The sequence below is a fragment of the Rattus norvegicus genome, chromosome 5 (genome assembly GCF_036323735.1).
Source record: "Rattus norvegicus strain BN/NHsdMcwi chromosome 5, GRCr8, whole genome shotgun sequence".
Classification (NCBI taxonomy): domain Eukaryota; kingdom Metazoa; phylum Chordata; class Mammalia; order Rodentia; family Muridae; genus Rattus; species Rattus norvegicus.
Window position 1 is genome coordinate 37,124,483 of NC_086023.1, and position 25,183 is coordinate 37,149,665.

The 25,183-nt window shown below is 35.3% G+C and overlaps 1 protein-coding gene across 12 annotated transcripts in view; it reads right to left on the reverse strand.

Moving 5' to 3' along the window:
* Window positions 1–25,183, reverse strand: part of Cnbd1 (cyclic nucleotide binding domain containing 1) — a 373,043-nt gene that overhangs the window by 93,529 nt on the left and 254,331 nt on the right. For all 12 annotated transcript variants that reach the window (XR_010051716.1, XR_010051715.1, XR_010051717.1 and 9 more), the window contains 2 exons: window positions 3,665–3,771; window positions 1,835–1,985 (listed from right to left, as the gene is read on the reverse strand). Coding sequence is in view for 8 of the 12 variants with exons in the window: in XM_063261275.1 (XP_063117345.1) it covers window positions 1,835–1,985; window positions 3,665–3,771 (258 nt within the window). In the remaining 4 variants the exon portion in view is untranslated. The remainder of the gene's footprint in view (window positions 1–1,834; window positions 1,986–3,664; window positions 3,772–25,183) is intronic.

Here is a 25,183-nt window from a genome sequence, read left to right on the forward strand (position 1 = left end):
ATACTATCATATCATCTGCAAATAGTGATATTTTGACTTCTTCTTTACCAATCTGTATCCCCTTGATCTCCTTTTGTTGTCTGATTGTTCTGGCTAGAACTCAAGAACTATATTGAATAAGTAGGGAGAGAGTGGGCAGCATTTTCTAGTCCCTGATTTTAGTGGGATTGCTTCAAGTTTTTCTCCATTTAGTTTAATGTTAGCGACTGGTTTGCTGTATATGGCTTTTACTATGTTTAGGTATGGGCCTTGAATTCCTATTCTTTCCAGGACTTTTATCATGAAGGAGTGTTGAATTTTGTCAAATGCTTTCTCAGCATCTAATGAAATGATCATGAAAACCACACTTTTTAAAAACAGACATGAGATTGGATTAGCCTTTTCAGTTTAATAAGTTTTAGCAAATACAGGTTGCACATTCTCCAGGAGGTTTATATACTCAAAATTTGGAATTCAAACACTCTGTTCCATTGAATAAGTTTAAGAAAATCTTTTATTAATTTCAATGTCTAAAAATGTCTACTATTATATTACTAAATAGTGTATGTCATTCTTTAGCTTTACTGTATGGAGAAGAACTTAGAATTATACTGGGCCATGGCTTAACCACTATTCATTGCTGCTTATATTCAATTGCATGTCTTAATTTGTAATGGTGTCCTTATTCTTTTATTAGTACTAGAGCCCTAAGGTTTCTGTAGCTGACCTAAATATTGCAAAATTTGCATGTATATGTATGTGTGTGCACCTATGTTTACATGTATGTATAGGCATGCATGTGGTATGTGCATGCATGTGATTTTTACATGTGATTATACATGTGTACATGTATCATGTATGTGTGTATTCTGTGCATGTTGCATGTGTATGTGTGGGTCTTTGTACATTAGCATTGTACATATTTACCTGATTCAAAAATCATACAAGAAACATCTTAAATACAGCATAATGCACTCTATAAAACCAGGACTACTACAATTAATAGTGAATTATCTTCCTATGGGTTTGCAAACACCTTCAGCTCTTTCAGTCCTTTCTCTAACTTCACTATTAGGGTTCCCATGCTCAGTCCAATGGTTGGCTACAAGCATCTGAATCTGTATTGGTCAGGATCTGGTAGATCCTCTCAGGAAACTGTTATTTCAGGCTCCTGTCAGCAAGCATCTCTTGGCATCAGCAAGTGTCTGGGTTTGTTGGCTGCATATGGGTTTAATCCCAGGTGGGGCAGTCTCTGGGTGGCCTTTCCTTTAGTCTCTGTTCTACTCTTTGTCCCTCTTTCCACCAACCAAAGAGTACACATGGAGGAACCCATGGCTCCAGCTGCATATGATGGCCTTATTTGGCATCAATGGGAGGGAAGGATCAATGCCCCAGTGTAGGAGAATGCTGGGGCAATGAGGAAGGATTGGGTGGGTGGGTGGGGGAACACCCTCATAAAGCAGAGGGAATGGAGGAAAGGATAGGGGGTTTGCAGAGGGAAAGCCGGGAAGGGGGTTAACATTTGAAGTTTAAATAAATTAAAATAACCAATGAAATATTAAATTAAAATAAAAATTAAAACTAAAAACAAAGCCAAAAACAAAACCCAGTGAATTATCAAAACGACTAGTAAATTCAATACATGAGAGTAAAATAACTGAATGAAAATAATGTAAAACATGCATCTATCTATTCCATATCCATCAATAATCTTTCATATATCTCTCATCACTATTATAATTATATACATATCCACACTCACCTGTATGTCCCAATTTTCAGTCAAAAGCCCCTTCCCTTTGCAAAGTCCCTGTGATTAAATGGCCCAACAGTTAAATGTCATTTATGCACTTACCGAGTATATCCTTATCTTCAATAATTGCCATCTCAACTTCCCGTCCAGTAATAATTGTGCATGTAAAGGGAGATTGAAGAAGAATACTGATCTCACCGAAGGACTCCCTCTCCTTAAGTTTACCCATATAAACAAGTTTTTTAATTTTCTTCTGTAAAAGGATAATAGAGGCTTCATGAAAATATGCACATAATCATTATGATCAGAAACTCAGCTATTCCTAGACCATCTAGATAAAAGAAATTAGCAGCCAAGTTGATTGGAATCAGATAAAAGATTTGCCTTTTATTTTATTCATTTTATATTATTCTTTTTATATTATCCTTTTATAGCAAAGCAATAATACACTCAAATACACTTCGGGATATGAAAGATAGTGGACAACACTGTCATTAAGTCATGCAGCCATTGCATTACTTTAATGTCTACTAATTCAGAGTATGTGTGAGTACATAAGATGACTGATGGTGGTGGTGGTGGCGGTGATGGTGATGATAGTGATGATTGTATGCATGTAGAGGACTGAGAACAACTTCAGTTCTCTCCTTTTTCTATGTGGGTTCTATAGTTTGAATTAAGTTTGTCAGGCAAGTTGAGACATCTAACTATTCTGCATTTCATGTTTGAATATGTTAAGTTGCCTGGGAATAGTTGAACTAGTTCAAGTTTTCAAAGCCGCAAGAATAGTTCAGAGTGTAACTTAACCATATTTTGTGAACTACCAACTGTAATAAACTTCTGCCTCAGGTGGAAGACTGTTATTGAAGTAACTGAGAGGGTAGAGATGAGAAATTATAACAGCTTTAAGTGATGGGATAAACTGAGAGAGTGATTCACCCTTTGTTCTTTTATTGTGTGGGTACATTTGCTCATCAATGTATTACTGAGAATTAATCTCAGTTTTGTTTACATATCATAAGTGGGAAATTTTTGTGAGCTGCATTCTCCAACTATTATGCTTTCTTAGTAAAAAATGATGATTTCAATTGAATAATCAAGTAATTTATTTCAAATCAGGGTCCTTGTGACATAGACTGCAGCTTCAGTACAGGGGGTCTTAAAGGGGAAAATGGTATCTTTTTTGGAAGATCTAATCAGTATTAAAAGTGAAATGATCAGGTAGCTGTAGGAATGGAAAAACAAATACCTACTCACCCCAGGACAGGCATTTGACAGGCACTTGGACAAGGAGAAAGTCTTTAGTAAGTGTGTTGAAGTCAAGCTATAGCAACTTGAATATTTGTCATTTTTGCAAATAGTAAAGCTTTACTCAGAATATCACAGGAATGTCAGAGAATAAGCCAGTTTACATATTTAACTGAATCCTATCAAACAGTATCAGAGAAATAATCATTCTTTTTCTGCTACTATGACTCCTTTTTGCCTGGTTAATAAAAGTGAAATGAATACATTGTGCTTTCAGGGGCTTAATGTTTTCATACCACCTACACAGAGGTTCATACAGCTTATCGTTGATTCTTGTGCTCTGGCAATTCAGTATCTAGGTACACTGCATTTTCACCATTCATCCATCAATGGACATTTAGATTTCTTCTACCTCCAGGACTATGAGGATTAATGAGAATCTTCTGGTAAAATTTGTCTTACTCTTTCTATTCTACTGTAGTTGTACTTAGGATGGTTTTAAATTTCATTTCTCTCGCAAAGGACATGAAGTACCTTGTAATATGATCATTGGTCATTTTCCTAACAACATCATTTTCTCAAATAAAGCAAAATGAGCTCAATATGTATGAGAGAATGTTACCCAGCATCTCTGAGTTATTAGAGTAGTTAATTATCAAGAGAAGCATATAAGCCAAAACTCACCACTTTAAGTGATAGATCCACGAGTCCAACAATATTTCTGTAAATGTTACAATATCCAGAATTGATAAAACCCACAAATGAAATGATATCTCCACTTTCTACTAACACTGAAAATGAGAGAGAGAGAGAGAGAGAGAGAGAGAGAGAGAGAGAGAGAGAGAGAGAGTTAGTTTTATATTTGGGACATAAAAATTTTTATGAAAAATAAAAAATATTCTGACAAGAAAAAATAAGATATTCATTCAATAACTATGGTCATTATCTGAACAGATGCCAACTTATAGATATTACATATCTACAGAGAAAATTTTAAAGTGTGCCCGTTGCATATAAATATGTACTGCTTCTATAGAAATAAACATTGACAAGCACCCACTGGCATCGCCTGCTGCTTCTTTCACAGATTTGGATCCCAGCACCCACATCCTGTTGCTCTCAATTACCTATAAGCCCAACTCCAGGGAAATCCGATACATTTGGCCACCTTGGGCACCTTCACTAAAGTGTCTGCGCGCACACACACACACACACACACACACACACACACACACAAGTACACGTACACATACGTACACACAATAATAGAAATAAAAAATTTAAAAATATTTCTATTGTGTCTGACTTCCATTTTATAGATTCAAATAGTGAGTTTCACAGGAACTATTGAGTCTCCAGACTCCACACCTTCATCCAGAAACCAGCAACTTTCTTAGCACAGTAGTGGTTATAAGTAAAGGATTTTGTGGCACACTGACCTACTGTATGTGCTTATACAAAGTGTAGAACTTCTCCAAGCTGTGCCTTTCAGCCTGCTTGCTCCTTGAAGATAAAAGAGCAAGATGGAGAGGTAGAGAGAGTGTAACTGTTTTCTAACCCAGAAGTTTCCTGAAAATTCATTCTTCAAAGGTTTCTTTCTTCAGACTTCCCAATCTTTTCATTTTGTGTATTTATGGCGTTTTATTAGAGACTCTTATTCAGAGCTCTAATGCGCTGTACTCTATCTAATATTGCTGGTCTTGTTACCTTGGCATTTGCGAATCTGATCTTTATAGAATTTCATGTTTGATTTTTCCTTTTTCATTTTAACTTTGAGCCTTGCTTTGTAAGATAAAATTTAATTTCCCTTGTGATTGATGTTTGCTTCAGTAAATATATGAAATGTACTTAGCTATGTCTGCCACAAGGTAAATACTATATATGAAAAGTACTGTGAATTTTGAAACTCAGGCTTTCTAGATATTTTACCTGTATCTAGAATCTTAATTTAAAATCACTGAAGGATAAGAAGGACCATAAGCAAGAATCAGTATAAATTAAAAACTATAAGCATGTACCTCTGATACTACAAGCCATAAAGCACAAAATGCTATATTTAAAGTACTAAATTAAATCAAAGTGCTTTGGATAAGTACTGCTATAAGATATACATATTCTTATAACATTGGGACTATTAGCTGATTAGACCAGTCAATCTTTATGATTCATTTCTAATTTTTGTTAATTTTAAATATTCTTTTAAAATGAATGTTCAGCTTTTAAATTTTGTAGCTAATGTGTTTCATTCTTTAACCAATTGTATCCTTTGCCTCTTAGCTAGGTTTCCAATCTACTAGGCTGGATGGTAGCTCTTCAACTGCATTTAATTTTTATTTTAATTTATCATATGTGCTTTCGTTTTTCCATAATATCCTGTTGTAAAACACCTTTTAATTTTGTCAACTTGGATCTTTTGGTACAGTGACAATTTCCTGGTTTACTGACCTAATGTTTGCCCTTATAGTTTCCCTAGAAGTGTATTTATTTATTTTTTTGCTTTTCACATTTTATTAGTAAGCACAATGGGTGAGAGGTAAAAGGCCTACAATCGCGAATGCAAGGTTGGGATCTAAATCACCAGATGGAACTGTGCTTAACTGCAGAGAGGTGGTCACCAGAAATTTATTTTTTATTTTAAACTTCTATTTGCAAATATCTAGTTAAGTCATAATTTTCACATTTCTTGCTTTCAGATTTTTGTTCATAACACATTACTCTACCTATCTATATTGCTCTAGTTGTGTCTAATACATTATGAAATGTGATTAACTTGTTGAGCTTTTCTTAAATTTTTAGAGAGAAGGGTAAACTAATTTTAGAAATTGTGATGTTTAATCTTGATTATTAACAAAATAGGATCTATAATGGCCATGAAAATGCAGCTCTGGACATTTCTATAAGAGTATTTCTTGACTGGGTTAACTGAGGTAGGAGGGCACATCCTAAATGTATGCAGTGTCCTTCCATACACTGGACTTCTAGACAGAATAAATGGAGCTAAGCACCAAGAGTTATTGCTGTCTGCTTTTGAGGCCCCAGTGCAATGTAACCGAATGCCTCAAATTCCAAACTCCTACTATCATGACTTCTCAGAGGTGATAGACTATAACGTTATATATAAGCCTTCTTCCTGAAGTTGCTTTTTTTGAGGTATGACCTGATGAAACCCAGTCATATCTTGGAAGTTTGGGTATAAAGAGTTTAAAGACTGGAGGAAGGAAAGAAGGCCCAATCTTCTGGGTATGATATGGCCATTCCATTCATGAACTAAAAGCAGCAGTGGTTACCTGCACAGATCAACCTCCCTGAACAGGTTTGTGGTCAAAAGGTGCCAAGTTCCACGTCTCGCTGAGAAGCTCTTAGCGTTTGATGACTTCTGGGGGAGTGAAAGCCATTTTTCTCAATGGGGAAAGAGGGTGGTCATGAGAGACTTCTTAAGACCCACCAGCTGATCCGTTTGGGTGAGCATTCGGGCAGCAACCATTGAACTCAGTGTGTTAAAACGCAATAATAAAAGAAAAAAGAAACTGAAAGAGTCCTTGAAGTTTGGAACGAACTGTGTTTGGAAGTTCCAGGGGGAAATGAGGTGAATATTACAAAGGTATATTTTATTTACATGTAAATTTTTTAAATAACAAATACAAATCATTAACATAAGTAGATCATTTATACCTGCATCTCACATGAGTGAAATGCTCCATTATAAAACTAATCAATGTATAAAAGTGAGAAAATCTATAAATATATACAAATTTACAAATTATTTATAAGTGATGAATGATATCAAAGAAATTCTAGTGGAGAGATATTTTAAATCAATAAATAGAAAGATCCAATATTTTACCATTACAGTTTCTTCCTAAACTATCTATTGACTCAGGAGTGCCCCATTTAGACTGATAACAAAAGTTTAAAGGGAAAGAGGCGAGCCTGAAGTTGGAAGAGTTATCATTAAAACTCTACTGTTATTTCATAAATAATAACAGATTGGTTTGATATTTCTTAGAAAGATTACAAAGGACATAGGGACACCAGCAAAATGTTGAAGGAAAACAGGAAATGAGGAAGAAAGACACTACTAAAATGAAGACTTCTTATACAGTTGCCTTCCTCCAAAGTTGTTAAAATTACAAGAAGAGACAAGTAAAACAATAAAATGGAGAAAATACCAGACAAATCGATCTACATATAGTCAAATTATTTTGGACAAAGAAACAAAGTCAAACACTGAAAATATTCAGCAGATTACAAACTGATTTTAAGGACTAACTTTACACTCTTCAAAATATCTCAAGATGATTCACAGACCTAAATGTATAATGAAACCCAGCAATACCATTAGTAGAAAATAACCACAAAAATATAGAACCATAAAATCTTGGAGGGGAGGCCACGGTTTTATGGAGGATTGATGCCCCAGCATAGTGGTAGGATAGGAGAGGGAGGGTGGGGAGCACCCTCATAGAGGCAAAGAGGAGGGAGGAAAGAGCAGATGTAGGGTGGAAGATTTGTGGAGGGGTAACTAGGGAAGTGGGATATTAGCAGAGGTGTAATAGAACGAAATGATTAATTAAAAATTTATCAATACTATAAAAAACCCAAAACCTTGGGTTTACAACTAATGCCATGGGTATGACATTGGAGATAAAGCTGTGAGCATAGAATGCATAATTTAGATCTCACAAATTAAAAGAGAAATCTGCTCTGAAATAAATATACCCAATGATGAAAGATGAACCCCATAATAGAAAAAATACTGATAAAATATATATTTAACCAAGAAACTATCATGCAAAATCTAAAAACACACATCTTAAAATCATTAAGTAAGCAAGCAAGGCTTCTAAAAATGAAATGGTTAGAAAAACATTTCATTAAAAGTACATTAAAAAATAACACCTAAAACTCTGAAACGAAATAAAAAAAATTACTAACAAATAAAGCAAAAGCATTACTAAATGGAAAGTCTATAGCAATGAATGCCTACTTTCAGAAATATAAGGACCTCAAGTGAAGGTCTGTAGGTCAGGGGACCAGAAAACTATAAGGAAGAGAAACAGGAGCCCATAAATATCCGAGTATAAATGCTTGAAAATAAAAAGTAAAAGAAAGAAATATAAAATTAGATTTTTAGAATTTTTAAAAGACAATGGAGTACTTCTTAGCAATAAAAAACAATGACATTATGAAATTCATAGGCAAATGGAATGAACAAGAGACTATCATGCTGGGTGAGGTAACCCAATCACAGAAAAACACACATATATGCACTCGTTGATAAGTGGATATTAGCCCAAAAGCTCGAATTACCTAAGATGCAATCCATAGACCACAGGAAGCTCAAGAAGAAGGATGACCAAAATGCTCCTTAAAAAGGGGGAAATACTCCTTAAAAGGGGGGAAAGAAATTTCCATAGGAGAGGATATGGAGGCAAAGTTTAGAGCAGAGACTGGAGGAATGGCCATTTAGAGCTTGCCCCACATGTGGCCCATATATATACAGCCACCAAAACTAGATAAGATGGATGAAGCTAACCACTGAACTGAGAATAGGTCCCCTATTGAAGGAATCAGAGAAAGAACTGGAAGAGCTTGAAGGGGCTCGAGACCCCAAAAGTACAACAATGCCAAGCAACCAGAGCTTCCAGGGACTAAGCCACTACCTAAAGACTATACATGGACTGACCCTGGACTCTGACCCCATAGGTAGCAATGAATATCCTAGTAAGAGCACCAGTGGAAGGGGAAGCCCTGGGTCCTGCTAAGACTGAACCCCCAGTGAACTAGTCTATGGGGGGAGGGCGGCAATGGGGGGAGGGTTGGGAGGGGAACACCCATAAGGAAGGGGAGGGGGGAGGGGGATGTTTGCCCGGAAACCGGGAAAGGGAATAACACTCGAAATGTATATAAGAAATACTCAAGTTAATAAAAAAAAAAATTAGCTGAATGCAAAAAAAAAAAAAAAAAAAAAAAAAAAAAAAAAAAAAGATGGATGAAGCTAAAAAGTACATGCTGCCAGGAACGGGATGTAGATCTCTCCTGAGAGACACAGCCAAAACATAGAGGCGAATGCTAGCAGCAAACCACTGAACTGAGAACACGATCTCCTTTGGGGGAATTAGAGGAAGGATTAAAAGAGTTGAAGGAGCTTGCAACACCATAAGAACAACAATGTCAACCAATCAGGGCTTCCAGGGACTAAACCACAACCCAAAGACTGACCCAGGGCTCCAACAGCATATGTAGCAGAGAATATCCTTGTTGGGGCACCAGGGGAAGGGGAAGTCCTTGGTACTGCCAAGGTTGAACCCCCAGTGCAGGGGAATGTTGTCAGGGGAGGGGAGCAGTAAGTGGGGTGGATGGGGGCCACACCCTTATGGGGGAGGGGGAGGGGATGAGGGCTTATGGACAGGAAACCAGGAAAGAGAATAACATTTGAAATGTAAATAAATATGTCCAATAAAAAGGAAAAAAAGATGTGAATAAAAATTGATAAAACTGAAATACCTATTATATCATATTACCTGTAATAAAAATGATCAGAGGAATATTGTGAATAATCATGCCATCAATTGCATATCCTCTAATAAATGGATAAATTACTGGCAATAATTAATATATAAGTACTGGATCATAGACAAATAGAAGTCCTGAACAGACAGACCTAATAAGGATTTGGATTCAGCAAACAAAAGACTCCCATAAACAGGTTATCTCTGGTGTCAATAAAGATGGAGAGATGATATATCATCCCTTTTTCTTTAAGACTCCTGAATGCTCTCAGGGAAAGAACAGTTGCTAATTCATTTTATGAAAGGAGGCAGTATCCTGATGGTTCGTGCAGGAAAAGCTACTACAAGTGAAGAAAACTACAGGCTTGTATGACTGATGCTACCAGTTTAAACAACCTCTACACGAAACTGGCTCCTCGAATTGAACTGGCCACGTAGAGGATTATGATCCCTTTTCAAGTGGGAGTTGTCCCAGTCATGTGATCACAGCTCAATTGTATTGAACGATTTTTCGTGATTAAAAACTGAATAAATAGGGGCTGGGGATTTAGCTCAGTGGTAGAGCACTTGCCTAGCAAGCACAAGGCCCTGGGTTCAGTCCCCAGCTCCGAAAAAAAAAAAAAGAAAAAAGAAAAAACTGAATAAATAAAATAAAAAACCTTAATGATCCAGGAATAGAAAGAGATCATTTCAATATAGTAAATACAGTAGATACAGATTTCATAGCTAATACACATTCTCAACCACAAAAAAAAAAAAGCTTCTTCATAGGATAATAAACAACTCAGAGATGACGTGGCAGCAACCCTAAAATTGTCCTAGCACCTTTTCACTTCACACATTTTTAGATATGTTACAATATACTTAATCTAAGTTCTTTTGCAACTGACGTCATGGCCTCCCTTCACGAAAAGTATAGAAATAAAGACATGAGTCAAATGTATCACACTTAGGCAGTTAGAGTGCACGTCATACCATACTCAGCACACCCTGCTTTAAAGGCTCTGTAACACAAAGAACAGAAGGACAAGTTACAAGCATGGGAGTGAGTTCCAGTGCATTTGGTCCAAATCAGTTCTGAGTTCTGTCTCCTTACTTAAATGAATACTAGTCTGTATATCGTGCACTTCAAGCAGCAAATAGTATTTTGCTGTTGTGGTCATGTGATATGAGCAAGTCATTTTCCTAAGAACCTTTCTTACTAGGAAAGAAAATAATTTTATTTCATTCAGACCATTTTACAATCACGTAGTTATGCAAAAATAAGAGTACTGGTGAAATGTGGCCTCTAAAACAGCAAGAGTTATATAGAACTAGCAGTAAGAGAGCTTCAACTAAATGGTGCAGCTCAAAGTATCAACTCCCTCATTCTTCTGAGCACAGGGGCATAGAGAAGCTGCACGAAACCATTTCACATTTTTAACCCAGCTTTTAACACTTTTATTGTTAATCACTTTATTTAAAATACTTGTTATTTTGAAATCTTGCAATGTTATGTAACTGTGAAATAAATTAATTGAGGTAAAATTTAAACACTCTATTAATTAATCACTTATAATTAATCTGCTCAATGACAGTGTGCTGGTATGACCACAAATTTTTCTAATGATTTTGCTTTTGTAGTTTCTTTATTTTTGTGCACTAGGAATTTTCCAGTAAGTTCAACTTGTTTTCTGTTCCTTCATTCATGATTCCTCAAATGGAGTTTAGGTGATCTTTCACATATACTTCTGAGCCCCTTTATATAAAATAAGAATTGTGAGTGGAGAAGAGAACTATGTCTATTATTTGTTGGAGTTATTCCTGATAAGTGATTAGAACAATGTACAAAATATGTCTGGGAAAATCAGACACATCGACTTTTATTAGACCACATATTTTGGTCCATAGATGGCATGTCTAGTTCCAAGCACATGATTTGTTTCTTGGTATTTTCTTGCTTCCTCATCCATCACTGTGATTATAAAAGTACTTTCTGAGGCTAACTATCATCACTCTAATGCCTCTAAGGGGCAACTCTTCTCTTCCATCATCCTTCATGTTCTGTTGACCTTGAGTCGCCACTAACTTCCTGCTATTTCTTCCTTCCTTGAGTTACACCAACACTGGGTTGGACACATGCTATTGTAAACGTGAAGATCTTGCTTTTCAACCTTATGATTAGGTTAGCAATTCTTTCAACTATTTAAGGGGTTCCTTCTCCGATGTCCTTGCTTATCCTCATTCTCCTCACTCTCGGGGTCTCCAAACTCACAGAATTATCATAAGTTAGGACATTAGCCTTCCAAGAAACATGGGATGTGGTAGGGCTTCAAAGGAGAATGATGCTACTTTGTAATTATAGTTGATCGCCTTAGCTACCTGCTCAATGACATTTTCTCCTGAAATTCAATGGAGCTCTAATATCAACTGCATATAATGCATATTCTGAGGTTGTGATATAGAACACTCAAGGGCTCACAAACACACTTCATTCTCAGGTGATATGATTCCTTCAGTTATGTTTCAAAATACACTGCTTACTGTATTTTGAAGTAAATGAAATATTTAAATCTAATTTCAGTTGAAATATTGAAACCTAAACTCATTTCAGTTTATATAGAAAAACACTTACATTTAAGACACATTAACTATACAACTAAATCATCTCTTTCCCCATTCTGCCATATGTCCCTTTGGATATGTATGGGGCATTGTTTTTAGATGTGCACAGATCTTTTAACTGCCATCTCTCACTTTATGCTGTTCCAGACCTAACTCACCCATTTCATTTTTGTCAGGGATTTAATTTTTTCTGAAATTTTGTAGGAAGTCTGCGTATATTGGTTCCATGTTTCAGACAGATTTATCCAGTAGCTAGATTTCCTCTGTATTATTTTTGTCAAATTAACTTTGAAACATATTGCATTACATACAGCCCAAGGACAAACTATTATTTTCTTCTTTTGGCGATACTGTATAATAATGAATGTTTGATATTTGCCCTCCCTTGTCTTTTCTTTGGAAGTTGCTTTCGCTGATGCTTACTCTAACTCTAGCACTTTGTGTGTTTATTTCTCTCGTGTGTTTTTGTTCAGTTTACTGTTTCTTGCGACTCCAAATTTTTACTATTTACTTGACAAAGTTATATATATATGAATTGTAATTCTAACTCGTTTCAAATATAGGAAATAATTTAATAAGCTTGGTGTCTGTGTATTGCTACTTAATTCATGATCATAAGTATACAAAATAATCGGTTTCATTTTGATATTTTCATATACATTAGTTTGTATTCTAACAAGAAAATATACTTTTTAAAAAGAGAAAAAAAAAGCCTGAAGTTGATTCTAGTAAGAAAATGTGGCTAAACATTAGAAATATCAAATTCATGCCACTATCTAATCTTGCTTTTCTTTACTGATTGAAAACTAATAATTTTAGTAGTTCACTTGAAAAGTTTACTGACAAGAACACAAAGATGTGTACATTGGAAATCCCTCAGAAGAACCAACAAAATAACCCTGATCTTCTCAAAGACAGTACATCCCTTAGGATGCTGAGTAAGGTACCAGGGAGGTTGCCAGGTAGCATTCTGTAATGGTTCCTTCATGCCTGAAGAGAACGTATTCAATTTGTGTGTATCTCTTTTCCTTTCTTTAGAACTGTGTTTTAAACAGTTGAAGAATATATGAATAAATGAAAGACCAAGCTACTTCTTAGGCATAGCTGTTTAGAACACAGTAAAAATTATTCTATGTAATGGCCAATAGTTATCATTAATGTTTCAGACACTAGTCATGTATTCTGGGACAGAAACCCAAGTTTGTTCATATTTTATTTTCATTGTAAATAGTCTCTAAATAAATTCTAGCAATATTTTCTAAAATGATATTCATCAAACAATACTAAGGTTAATATTAAAATTTGTGTTCACAGTGGCAAGTTCTGAGTCACTGTGCCCTTTCTCAAATAGAAGTTAAGTAAATGGTTTTTTAATAGAAAAGTTTGCCAAGGATTTTGAGTAAAGAATGACTTAATGTTAAAACAAACATCATAAAACAAGATTTCTCAGATGAACATGGGTAAGAATTAAACAATGAAAATAATGTTTTAAAACTAAAAGAAAGTGCAATGAGATATATAAATGGTATTATGATAACATTTGATCCAAAATATAAACACCTAACATTATAACAAATATATATGCACCTATAGCAGCAACAATTGTAAAATACCTATGAGCATGGGAATCTAGGTATAGTAGAAAAACAGGTCTTTGCCATAGCTCTCCTCCTCTTATCAAAAATGTCATGTTTCAATGAAGTACTTTTATGTAGTATTATTTGAGATGTCTGTGTTTTATAAAATGATACTTTTATCCACTAAAAATATCCCAAGCTACAGGATAATTTAAGTTTGAAAATTGGTACGAGAGATAGTTGGCAAATTAGTTACTTGTGTAAGACTTAATGCATGCAAAAGTGCAAAAAATAACAAGAACAGAAATGAAGAATGTGAAATGTAAAAGAAAAGTAAATTGTCATTGGTGAAGTTTTATTTGATTGGTTTTTTTTGGTGCATAAATTCAATATATACTACATTTCAGAACATTTGAAATTCTAATTTATAACAGACATGTAACTTGAAAACTTTGAGAAAAACATGTTTGGGATCCTATGTGTACAGCAATGCCACTTATATAAATTCAGAAGTAGCAATACTCAAGGACACAGAGTTTAACATGCAGTTCATAATGTCATATGACTGTTAGAACACAGAAGCTGTACATATAAAATCTCTCCATATTGCTCTGACGTTCACAGAAAACCACTGAAGACATGGAGCAACGCACCATTTTATTAAGAGAGATATCTATGCTAACACCTTTATGTGCTACTTTGAGGACAAGAAATGTAGCGCCCAGATTTCAGGGAAAGCAGTACTAATGACGTGTAGAAAGGCACATAAATTGCAGACTGGGACAGAGACAAAGACAAAGATAAATTACTGCTGTCTTAAATCCATAGCAGTCTAGAAAAATCTTTTTACAAAAGTAATTCTGAGCAGGAATCCATGCAGACCACCCAGACATTGCTCAGAAGGAACTACATTTCCTAGTGCTATATGAAAGCCATTATCTAAGCACATAAAACATTGTCATAAGCTTCGTTGTTTCTGCAAAGTTGAGTACATCAGTTAAAGAGGAAACCTCCTAACTCCTAGCTTGTGCTTATATTTCAAATTATAAGCACTTATAAATGACAGTCCTGATGCCAATTAGATCTGTACAAAAGCAGAGATGTGTTGGGACCAGCAATGTGCGGTAAAGAGACAACATATCTAAGCTAAATGGGAGACAGACCTGTTCACTTCTGATGTTATGCTTCAAGAAAACATTAAAGACGACTTCTGTGCCAGAATCACACTTCCCTGAGACATGTCTACTTTGCTATCCTTTTAGAGATATGCTTCCATTCTTTGCCTTTCTAGTGTTTCAAGAAGGATTTTATCACTGAAGAACAATAGTTTTGAAATGATAAGAGCAAGCATTGACTGAAGCCCAACCAGTGAGTCATACCATAAATTTCTTGGACCTACCAGGATTTACAGTGTTAGCTGGCTGTGAAGACCATAAAGCTGCATCTGCCATGACCTAAAGTGGTGTGCAGGATAAGAAGCAATCACAAGAAAACATAGCATAAGGGAAATATAATCTGAGTGACCCTTGAATCCATAGTTCTCCAAGGGTAATTGTCTGAAACTCCCAGTTCTATAAGCCAACATGTGCTTATTAATTTCTGATCCATCTATGAACTTGATTTCTGCTCCCTCACGAATGAACAGATCTTAATAAGTCATGTTAAAACTAGACTCTCTGATGCCTTCATGGGATATCTCCTTACTAATAGATTGGTTAGTTAATAAAGAACAGACCTCCCAAAAATTCCTGAGTGAATTATATTTCCTACTGTTATATGAAACCAATTATAAGCACTCAAAGAGGATCTACGTTAAAATTTATAGATGTTACTTTAATTAATGTTAATGGTATTATAATTCAGCATTTCTATATATTCATATGTCTTGTTTGCTTAGAAAAGTTATTGAATTCATATTCATCATGCATTTTGGTAATTTAAAATGAGAAAACAGAATTGCTACATTTTATTTGTTTTTAGGCATGATTTCCTTTAACACAGGCTGACCCACAACTTTCACTATATCTGTGGCTGACCTTGAATTTCTGATCCCCCTGCCTCCACTGCTGTAGAGGAATTTTAATCCAGCAACATGGCTGCTCTGATCACATCCAAATGTAATGCAGATACACCCTTAGTAAACACACCTTATGTCTGACTAGCTAAGATCATTTAGTACATAACAACTTTAATCCCAAACAATGATCTTAATTGTGGCACAGACAAAGTGACAATCAGAGATAGATTTAACAGAATCACTGAGAAATAGGATATGCCCAGCTCTCAGGAGAAAAGTTATTTAAGAGCAGTGTAGGGAGAATGAAGGCAACCCATTGAGTTTGTCAGTGAGTTGGAAGTCAGTGCATTGATTCAGAGCAGGGACGTTGAGTTTGTTAGTTGACGCAGTTCAGTGCAGATCAGCAGAGAAGGTTGAAACCAGAGAAGGATGATCCAGAAGATTAGAATAAATTGCCAGAGTTCATTTGACACCAAGAAGAGCAGTTCAGTGAGAGGCTGAGAGAAGCTAGATTGAATCAATCAACTGGAGAGAGATTTGAACCACCACAGTTTGTTGAGCCAGCCAGCTTGAATTCAGAAAGAACAAGGAAGGATGACTTTGCTCAGCAGTAAGCCTTCAAGACAACAACCAGGCACATAGGAAAGCACAATTACACTTGACCATTTATTTTTTAAAATTTAGAGAAATTTAACTTTAAATATAAATGTCAAGATACATATTTAATAGTCAATTGAACTAATAGGGATCATAGTTTTCCATGAAAATGTAAGATTGATAGATTATATGTAGGAATAGATATTTAAAGTTAGAGGAACACAGTATGTCTTTAAAAAAACTACAGCAGTTATCTGTTTAAGTGCAAGGAAAGATTTCTTTCACAAGGAATTCGTCTCTATGTGCATTTCATTATTGGAATGCACTTCATTGTGTGCTATTTGTCCAAAGGGACAGGATATAATAAAAATAATAATTTTTAATTAGTTTTCATCTAATCTAGAAGCTAAATTTTTAAGATCAGATGGGATAATTTTTAATCTTACATAACTGGTTAGCATGCTGTTCATCTCTCTTATAATAACTAAAATGAGAGGAATAAATCGAGTAAGAATTGAAACCACAAATTTTCTATATATCCTATCTAGACCCTATCCTACATTTGAATATAACATTTGTCATATTGAAAAATAAATTCAGAACAAAATTCCAGAAAATTCATCATATTTAATGGTTTTAGTTTCATGTAGTTCCTATAACAAGAAAGTAAGAATAAAACAAAACAAACAAAAAACACATAGAAAGAGAAAGGTTATATTCTTGAGTTTCTGAGCCCTGATAACTAGTGGTAAAGGGTAAATAAACCTTACTATCCAGGTAGCTGGATGATGGGAAGGCATCAATTATCTTTTTCTGCTATCATCTGCTAAATGGGATAGCATTTGTAATTTGGTCATTGTCAGTCTGTTCTTTGCCTGCCTACTCCACTCTGATTATATCTTTATTAAAAGTTTCTCTGTTACATATAACCTACTGGAAAACTTATCCTAAGTTCACTTGTTAACACACTTTGCCATAAGATAGGAATCAGTCATTTGGCAGATAATTTACTAATTGATAACATTTTGGTGCCTATTATAATAGTAAAAAGAATATAAGAACTAAGTAAAACCTTTCAAAAATAAAATTGTACACTAGTATTTTTGATGAACAGAAACAGAAACCTTTTTTAATAGATAACTTAAAATGGAATTCAGGAATACATCAGAAAGACTGTCTACCACAATCAAAGATAGCATCATCTCAAGGATATAGGGAGGGTTCAACATAATGTTATCAACAAATGCAATACTCTGCATAAATTAACTCAAAAACACTAAACACTTGACCATTTTACTATATGCAAAAAAGATCTGCAATAAAATCCAACATTCATCAGATGAATGAATTCCTGAAGTCATTTTCCTACATAACAAAGGCACTATATAAGATACCCAGAGCCAACATCATCTTAATCCTCCTAACTAACGAAGAACTCAGTGTTTCCACTAAAGTCAGAAATACTGCTTGGTAATACTGCCTGAGGTGAGGAATGGTGATTCCCCAAAATTCTTTTATTGTTGAGAATAGTATTGGTACAGAGACAGTCAGGTAGATCAGTGAAATAGAATTGAAGACCCAGAAATGAACCTACAACCTTGGGTCACTTGATCTTTGACAAAGGAGCTAAAACCATCCAGTGGGGAAAAGACAGTATTTTCTTCTTTTTTTTCTGTTTTTCCTTCGTTTTGTTATTGTTATTTTCTGAATCTACATTTTTATTGTATATTTTTTATTTACATTTCAAATGGTATCCCCTCCATTGTTGCTGGAACTGCAAACTGGTACAACCACTCTGGAAATCAGTCTGGAGGTTCCTCAGAAAACTGGATATAGTACTACCTGAGGACCCAGCTGTACCGCTCCTGGGCATATACCCAAATGATGCTCCAACATACAACAAAGACACATGCTCCACAATGTTCATAGTAGCCTTATTTATAATAGCCAGAGGCAGGAAAGGACCCAGATGTCCTTCAACAGAGAAATAGATACAGAAAATGTGGTACATTTACACAATGAAGTACTACTCAGCTATCAAAAGCAATGACTTCATGAAATTCATAGGCAAATGGATGGAACTAGAAAATATCATCCTGAATAAGGTAACCCAGTCACAAAAGAACACACATGGTAAGCACTCACTGGTAAGTGGATATTAGCTCAAAAGCTCTGATTACCCAAGATAGAATTTACAGACCACACAAAACTTTTGAAGAAGAAAGACAAACATGTGGATGCTTCAATACGTCTTAGAATGGGAAACAAAATATTCATAGGAGGAAATACAGAGACAAAGTATGAAGCACAGACTGAAGAAAAGGCTAGCCAGAGACTGCCACACACAGGAATTCATCCCACATGCAGTCATGAAACCCAGTCAATCTTGGGGATACCAAGTGGTGCAGCTGACAGGAGTCTGATATAGCTGTCTCCTGAGAGGATCTGCCAGAGCCTGCCAAAGACAGAGGCAGATGCTCGCAGCTATCCATTGTACTGAGTACTAAGTCTCCAATGGAGGAGTTAGATAAAGGACTGAGGTAGCTGAAGATGTTTACAACCCCATAGGAAAACCAGCAATATCAACCAAGCAGACACCCCATATCTCCCAGGGACTAAACCACCAACCAAAGAGTACACGTGGAGGGACCCATGACTCCAGCTGCATATGTAGCAGAGGATGGGCCTTGTTGGGCATCAATGGGAGGAGATGCCTTGGATGTGTGAAGACTTGATGCCCCACTGTAGGGGAATCTCCAGGATGGGAAGGTAGGAGAGAGTAAGTGGATGGGTGAATAATACCCTTATGGAGAGAAGGGGAGGGGAATAGATGGAGGTTTCTCTGGAGGGGAAACCAGGAAAGAGGATAACATTTGAAAAGTAAATTACGAAAATATCCAGTAAAAGAAAAGAAAAAAGAAAGAAATACTGCACACACATCCAGTCTCTCTACTCCTGTTCAAAATAGTATTCAACACCTTAGCTACAACAATAAGACAAATTATAGATATAATTTGGATAGAAATAGGAAAGGATTATTGTTCGCAGATGTGATTCTATAGCAAAAAAAAAATAATCTTAAAGTGTCCATAAGAGAAATATAATGATACTGTTAGAAATTATTTACATAGAATATTTTGAATTTATTAAATTTTGATATTTGTGAGACATTTCTCTCACTAGGTACAGCTTCAGCAAAAGGTTTATTGCATCATATCATAAGGAAAAACAAAACAATAGAAAAAGAAAAGAATGCATGCTTCATATGAACAAAATGAAACTAGCTGTTCATGATGGCTCCAATCCTGAAATCCCAATTCTACAGAGGCTGAGGCAGGAGGATCATGAGTTCCAGACTAGCCTGAGCACATACAGCTCTTCTAAAGAAAAAGAAATGAAAGGAGGGAGGGACAGGGAAAGAGGAAAAGAAAGATCTTCACAAACAATGGTATTGTATTACAGAAAAGACAAAGTAAAACACTAAATTGTACCTAAGTGATAATGACAAAGAATGTTTATAAATAAAGTAACTAAGATGGTCAGATCCTGAACTGTATCCTTCAGTGATCAATGTTATTGTAAGCCCATAAACAAGTACTGCTACATAGTAAAGCTGAAAATAAATAGAGCAGGTTCCTATCAGCACATAAAAGGGCACTTGCAGTTGCCAACATAAACTACAACTTGAATTTTAATACGCAAAGAAAGAGAAAAATAAATAAAATCATGTTTTTTAAAGTTCCAGAATTTAATAAAAACATAAAATTCATAGTAAAAATAAAAATTTCTAATGTCTACATATAAGCCATTTAGGAAACTCGGTTTCAACCTTGTGCTTAAATGCTTAAATTTAAAAACCACACAGATAAAATGACTTGTAGCAAAATGTTTCTAGGAAATACTAGAGAAAAGACAGTTCCACCTCCATGTTGAACCCTGTGCTTCCAAAGTCCACATGATAATTGTTTGCAGTGTGTTCTTGGGCACTCACACCCCTGCATCTGTCTAGCAGCCCTGTGGTATGTTGGACATTTAAAATCAAAACAGAAAGGTATATTAGGGCATGCTTGTAATCTTGCTGTTCGAGAGGTTAAAGTAGTGGATATTGAGCTTGAGGATAGCCTGGGCTAAAACTAACCTTACAGCTAGACAGGACTAAATAGCATGTTCTTGACTCAGTGGTTGTGATGACGATGATGGTGATGATAATAGTAACAGTATTAATAATAATAATAATAATAATAATAATAATAATATTCTTAAAGTCCCTGAATGTGAAGACTTTGAATAATAATGTTAAGATATACTGGAATCATATGCTAAACAACAGTCTTAAATAAATAAAATACTGGTCATATTAATTTTTATTATTAGTCATCATTGCCTTTTGTGCCTGTGTCCTACATGAAACAATTGCTAACTATTTGTTTTTTGGGGTGTTTCTATTCTTTCAACTGCCATTGCTTTTAACATATATATATATATATATATATATATATATATATGTTCAGATATCAAAATACTTTTCATTCTGGTAAAATGTATAAAATAAGGCCCAATCATACGAATTGGACATTTGAAATACATACTCTCTTCTTATCATTGGATTTCATTGCATAGGAAAAGTCCTTTGCTTGCACTCTTTTGACTGAGTCTCCTTTCAGCAGTTGCAGAGAATCTCAGAGACTTATACTACGGAAGAACTCAATAGCTGAGTTGTACCCAAGCCCTAAAGTAGGATTGTTTTATCCACTATTCTCAGCACGGTCTGCCAACTACACAGACAAACAAACACATACCCATTTTCATTATTATTTTACTCTCTGTTAGAATTCAATCTAATATTTGCCACAGTTGATGATATAGTATGAGCTATTAAACATCATTTTAATGGATGATATTTGTAACACACCTCATAAGTTTTAAATTACACTCCATATCTTTTTCAATTACTAAATTTTTGAAATTAAAATGCAAACTCTGTAGTAATGAATACTTTGTAGTTACTAAAATATTTGATTTTAAGTGATTTTAAAATCTATTGCTTTTTATTGCCATAAACCATGTAGCATAACACTGCACACTCAGCCGACGTTCAGTAAACATACTAATTAACTAAAGTCCAATGATGATATGCTGACTGACAAATCCTTATGGAAGTCTAGTTGCCATTGATAAAATTGTTGACCAGCTCACAGCTTTTAAGTTTCAGGGCGAGACAGTTGACTCCCTTAAGATATTAAAACAAGCAAGCAAACAAACAAAAGAGGTGATCGTTCAGTGAGAGACAGCATCAGGAATACCACAAAACCAGATTTCAGCAAACAGCAGCAAGTAAGAAAAACCAACAATGGGAAAGGCAGCTCAGAGTAGAGCAACTCTGGAGGAAACCTCATTGATGTGGCTTCTCATCATTTGTAGTACAAATGCTGAACCTCAGAGCAGCTTGGTCCTCACCAGGCTTGTTAAAAAGAGCTGTTACCTAATCCCCTTCAAATGCTGCTGAGGATCTCAGTTCATCACCAGGAACCAAATCTTCACAGAGGATCCCAGGGAAGAGCTCTAAATTTCTCATGCCTTGGCAAGCAAGATGGGGATATTAGAAAGTCACTAACTAAACAGTGTAACCTGCAGACTTCATGATGTGCACGTGGTTCTAAGGGTGATATTTATAGCAGCACGCATAGGAGAAGAGAGTTAATATATTGAGATATTTTGATGAATTTTATTTATGAGTGATCATTTGATTTATCATCTTATAAAGCATAAAGTTATATCATAAGAATTAAATAAACTAGATAAGATGGATGAAGCAAAGAAGTGCAGGCCCACAGGAACCGGATTAACATCTCTTCTGAGAGACACAGTCAGAATACAGCAAATACATAGGCAAGTGCCAGCAGCAAACCACTGAACTGAGAACGGGACCTCCTCTGAAGGAATCACAGAAAGGACTGAAAGAGCTTGAAGGGGCTTGAGACCAACAATGTGAACAACAATGCCAACCAACCAGAGCTTCCAGGGACTAAGCCGCTACCCAAAGACTCTAAATGGACTGACCCTGGGTTCCAACCTCATAGGTAGCAATGAATAGCCTAGTAAGGGCACCAGTGGAAGGGGAAGCCCTTGGTCCTGCCAAGACTGAACCCCCAGTGAGAGTGATTGTTGGGGGGAGGGCGGTAATGGGGGGAGGATGGGGAGGGGAACACCCATATAGAATGGGAGGGGGAGGGGTTAGCGGGATGTTGGCCTGGAAACCTGGAAAGGGAATAACAATCGTAATGTAAATAAGAAATACCCAATTTAATAAAGATGGGGGGAAGGAAAAAAAGAATTAAATAAAATGAAAAGGAAGTTGGATATTGATATATTCTACAAGTTCTTTTACTACTGGTAAGAATGGTTCAGACAATTTACCTAATGTCTGTAACACCTTTGCAAGTACCTAGTTTACTTAGAGTCGTCTAAAATGCATTTTTGGTTTCATTTACCTTTATTGTGTTTAAAATGTGGATTTTTCAGAATTCTTAATAGGCAATGCATTACAATGACAGAGCTCTCTACTAACTCCCTGTAATGAGAGAAATTTGTAACAAAAAAGTAAAACAAAAACACATTTGTGTAGACAAATTTAGGAACAAAAAGTATATTTGGGGTGTTAAAATTCAATCAGCAAAACTAATTCACTGGGAAAAAAATGTACTAAGACCTAAAAGAACCTACATGAACTGACCACCATAGAGTTTAATTATTTTCCTTACAGAGTAATAAATCATAGCTTTTGTTTAAACAAAAACACTACCACCATAACAGTCATTCATCAACAATTTTTAAAAAGTTTATCAATCCGAGATACATTTTTTCCTACTAAAAAAGAAAGGGAAATGAGTCAATTACAGAAAAATGTGAAGCCTAGTGGGAAAATTAACTCTAAGCCACAAATTTCAAAATAGTGTTATAGTTTCTGCAATAGAGCAGGGTTTGGAAAATTTCAACCATGGGCTAAATTTGACCCAACATCTATGTAAATTAATTTTCAAAGTAAAGCTGGTTTTTATATTTTTAAATAAAAAGTAGATGTGCAATAAATAAATGATAAGCAGTGAACATTTTAAAACGAAATTCTGATTATTTGCAGAATGAATACAGACTCCTACAATATTAAATTTATATTGATTTATGTGATAAAACTTAGTATAACCTAAGTTGACAAAATAAAGAAACAAAAAAACAAACCTTAATTGTTAAGGCCTAGGAAAAATGTTAAGGCCTAGGTAACTATTACCTGTCTTGTCTACCATTATAGGGAAACTTTTTCATGCCCAAGTTGATTACACATTCTGTAATGTCCTGGGCCCTTGGGAAACATTCATCACAGTTGTCCCTAGGATAGACCCCAACACAAAAGCAACACCTGCACCAATATAAGAAACTATTTGGAATAAGACTTTCATTTTGAATAGTGGTTAAGTTATGTTGAAGTTCCTAAGATCTCCCTGGAAACTGACACACTACTTGGCAGAAAGAAACATACGTGTGGTTAACTGACATCTTTGTTGGCAAGTTAAGACATGAATGTTAGACGAGCCCCATCCTGATAGATAAGTTAAGACATGAATAGATAAGTTAGAGAAGGCAAGTTTCCTGCCACAGTTGAGTATCCCAACAAATGAGAATAGGATAAGTGTACAACAAGGACGTGTTTCTAAGGAAACTATCCTACCTCTAAATCCTGATTGATGAAATAACTTGGCACAGATGTTTGTAGAGCTCAAGCTTAAAGAGACTGGTAGTACCTTAAGTCAGGGTTCACAGTTCAATTCCCAAACCTGAATGGTAGTGCTGATCGATCAGTACTGAGGTATACGCTCAAAAAATACCCATGTCTGCCTGAGATTGATGTTCATGTGATTTGTGAGGAGATTTCTGGACCCCAACATCAATGAGTGAATTTGGTTTAACAAAAGTCTGGGACCTTTGGAAAGGGAGAACAAGAAGCAAGGATCAGCAAAGAAGACAATAACACACTGACAAAAAATGCCATGTTTGACAGGGACAGAGGTATCCCTGAGACAGGGATATACATGAGAGAACCGAGTCACACTAAACTTGAAAACAAGCAATCTTCAAAATTATATTAGAAACTTTTGAAATTTTTCTTTTAGTAAAGGGGAAATGCATTATTTCTAAGCAGATTACTACAAGAAACATGTTAATATCTGATAGTACAGATAAGAACAAGCAGATGATTTAAGGTGGCAAAGTAGAACAAGAAATAAGAGAAAACATTGAAATTGACCAAATCAAAAAACCTCATCATATCCAAGTAAACACCAATGGGGCACACAACTGCTTTCACATTGGGAATAATGCATAAGTCAGAAGATTAAGGTTATAACACCCTCAACATGTACAGACAACATGATCAAATGCAGACCTTATACACACCAAAGATATTTTTCCAAAGCAAATGAGAGATTTTAAAAGAAGAGGTAGAGGAAATGGAGGAGCGTATGTTGCCAGTACACCTGGTACAAGAGTAAAGAGGATTCTTCAATCTGCAGTAAATGCTGTATAATATTTGGAAACTACATAAAACATCAAAAAATTACCACTCCAGGCAAGAGATATACTTGTAAAGGAAAGGACAGAATAATATTTGTCTTTTAATTCTAAATTAAAGAGTTATTGGGTAAAATGTACAAATATTGACTTTCTGACAAATAAAAATGTACTGAAATATGCCAATAATAAATGGGAGAAAACAGGTTAATGAATAGATATCATAGGGTACCTAAAAACCACAAAGATAAAGTAGGAGGACTAGAAAATGATATTTAAAATCATACAATAGCACTAAAAGTGGATATTAGCCATAAAATATAAGATACCCATG